The 2,931-nt window shown below is 49.2% G+C and overlaps 1 protein-coding gene across 1 annotated transcript; it reads left to right on the top strand.

The window, feature by feature from the left end:
* The first annotated feature begins 348 nt into the window (after positions 1–348).
* On the top strand, positions 349–1,974 carry LOC124047701 (alpha-2B adrenergic receptor-like). The gene has a single exon (XM_046368007.1). The coding sequence runs from the start codon at positions 349–351 to the stop codon at positions 1,972–1,974; it is 1,626 nt and encodes a 541-aa protein (XP_046223963.1).
* The last annotated feature ends 957 nt before the right edge of the window (positions 1,975–2,931 follow it).

Raw genomic sequence — 2,931 nt, 5'->3', positions numbered from 1 at the left:
GCGTGACTGGAGGAGTAAAATTATCTGTTTTACACTGGACAACTTGTCAGTATATTTGACAAAGCAGCACAAGCTTTTCTCTTTCTCTGATTTTAATTCAATCATCTCGTGCGTAAAGTTCTAAGGGGGATGCCTCTTGAGCCCATCAACCATGGCTCTGCTTCTGCGTTAGAGCCCTCCTCTTTGCTGCCCTCTCACTGGACAACGAGTCTTCCTCAAGGGATTAAGGTAGTAGATAACCGAAACCTATATATACACATTTTTCACCTTCACTCACTCCAAACATACTTCATGGTCCCCGTGAGTTTCTGAATTTTCTCCAATATATGTGCTCCTGCTGGCGTCGCCATGGCTGCGGCCCCAAAAGTTACATGCCTGTCAGCGCCAGGGGTAAATGTGATTACCAACCTGAACCTCAGTGTCACCACCGGATCTGCCCCCTACTACAACCAGACAGCACTGCGAATCTCACCCTATTCCCCAGAGGCCACTGCCTTATTCGCAATGGCGATCACCCTCATGATGATCCTCACCATCGTCGGCAACATCTTGGTCATCATTGCAGTGCTGACCTCACGCTCACTCCATGGCCCACAGAACCTTTTCCTTGTCTCCCTGGCTGCAGCCGACATCCTAGTCGCTACCCTCATCATCCCCTTTTCACTGGCCAATGAGCTGCAGGGTTACTGGGCGTTCCGCTCACTGTGGTGTGAGATCTACCTGGCATTGGACGTCTTCTTCTGCACGTCCTCCATTGCCCACCTGTGTGCCATCTCATTGGACCGCTACCTGTCCATCTCCCGGCCCGTGTCCTATGGCATCCAACGGACACCAGCGCGCATCAAGGCGGCCATCGTGGTCGTCTGGCTTCTCTCGGCCGTCATCTCCTTCCCTCCTCTCCTCTCCCTGGATAAGAGCAAGGGAGGGGTGGAGGTGTGTGAGCTGAACAACGAGCGTTGGTATATTCTCTACTCCACCATTGGATCGTTCTTCGCCCCGTGTCTCATCATGATCGGGGTCTACATCAGGATCTACCAGATTGCCAAGCAACACACAAGATGTCTGCCAGGGGAGAAACCCAACCCTAACAAAACCCCTGGCAACATGTCTAGCAACCCTCCAAGCAACACCACACATCCCTCACCGGGACCTGTCATCATCCCCCAACTCAAGCCTCTCAGCCAACCACAGAACCACAAAGGGGAGGGAGGGAAAGCAGACAGACAATCTACGGACGCCGTACCTCTGAAGAGTCTCCCTGTCTCCTCCCCCTCGTCTCCTCCTCCCCAGAGTGAGACCCAGACCAAGAGTCAACCCCAGACGTCTTTACCAAATCCTGTCCCCACCTCACCCCAGCCTACCTCACCCACCGTAGCTCTCTCCCTCACACTCCTCTCTCCAGATAGCCAGCATGAGGAGACCCACAGACAGGGTGAGATACGGGAGGAGAAACATAGAGACACCCCCAATGATGACAGCTTCAGCTCTGGCTCCAAGGCAGAGACGAGGGGAAGAGGAAAGGGAGGGGGAGGGAAAGGGAAAGGGACAGTTAAGAATAATGGAGGATCAAAGTCTGGAGGAGCACCTCTCTCTTCTCTGACCTCTCACGAGGCCAAAAATACTGTAGCCACCCCCACCGGTACAGTGCTGTTCTCTGATAGGCCGGTGAAGCCACAAGCCACTCCCATGTCTCGGCGCAGGGCCATGGTTAACCGAGAGAAGCGCTTCACGTTTGTCCTGGCCGTGGTGATCGGAGTGTTTGTCATCTGTTGGTTCCCTTTCTTCTTCTCCTACTCACTGAAGGCCATCTTTCCTGAGACCAGCTTGGTCCCTGCTCCCCTCTTCACGTTCTTCTTCTGGATCGGCTACTGCAACTCCTGTCTGAATCCCGTCATATACACCATCTTCAACCAGGACTTCAGGAAGGCCTTCAAGAAGATCCTCTGTAGGGACACCAAGGGGACGTTCTTCTAGTGTGGACACTATGTAAGGACATCAAGTGGATGTTCATGTAGAGTGGATACTGTGTAAGGACATCAAGTGGATGTTCTTGTAGAGTGGATACTGTGTAAGGACATCAATTGGATGTTCTTGTAGAGTGGATACTGTGTAAGGACATCAATTGGATGTTCTTGTAGAGTGGATACTGTGTAAGGACATCAAGTGGAAGTGGAGTGATTCTGTGTAAGGACATCAAGTGGATGTTCTTGTAGAGTGGATACTGTGTAAGGACATCAAGTGGATGTTCTTGTAGAGTGTGTAAGGACATCAAGTGGATGTTCTTGACATAGAGTGGATACTGTGTAAGGACATCAAGTGGATGTTCTTGTAGAGTGGATACTGTGTAAGGACATCAAGTGGATGTTCTTGTAGAGTGGATACTGTGTAAGGACATCAAGTGGATGTTCTTGTAGAGTGGATACTGTGTAAGGACATCAAGTGGATGTTCTTGTAGAGTGGATACTGTGTAAGGACATCAATTGGATAGAGTGGATACTTGACATCAATTGGATGTTCTTGTAGAGTGGATAGATGTTCTTGTAGAGTGGATACTGTGTAAGGACATCTGTGTAAGGACATCAATTGGATGTTCTTGTAGAGTGGATACTGTGTAAGGACATCAAGTGGATGTTCTTGTAGAGTGGATACTGTGTAAGGACATCAAGTGGATGTTCTTGTAGAGTGGATACTGTGTAAGGACATCAGTGGAGTGGATGTTCTTGTAGAGTGGATGTTCTTGTAGAGTGGATAGGACATCAAGTGGATGTTCTTGTAGAGTGGATACTGTGTAAGGACATCAAGTGGATGTTCTTGTAGAGTGGATACTGTGTAAGGACATCAAGTTGATGTTCTTGTAGAGTGGATACAGATGGTACATGATTCTCTACATTGCTTGTTTTACCACTGAAACTGAAATTAGGCAAACTATTC

The sequence above is a fragment of the Oncorhynchus gorbuscha genome, linkage group LG11 (assembly GCF_021184085.1).
Source record: "Oncorhynchus gorbuscha isolate QuinsamMale2020 ecotype Even-year linkage group LG11, OgorEven_v1.0, whole genome shotgun sequence".
Lineage (NCBI taxonomy): Eukaryota > Metazoa > Chordata > Actinopteri > Salmoniformes > Salmonidae > Oncorhynchus > Oncorhynchus gorbuscha.
The sequence above is the reverse complement of the archived record's forward strand: the minus strand, read 5'-3'. Positions and strand labels throughout refer to the sequence as shown.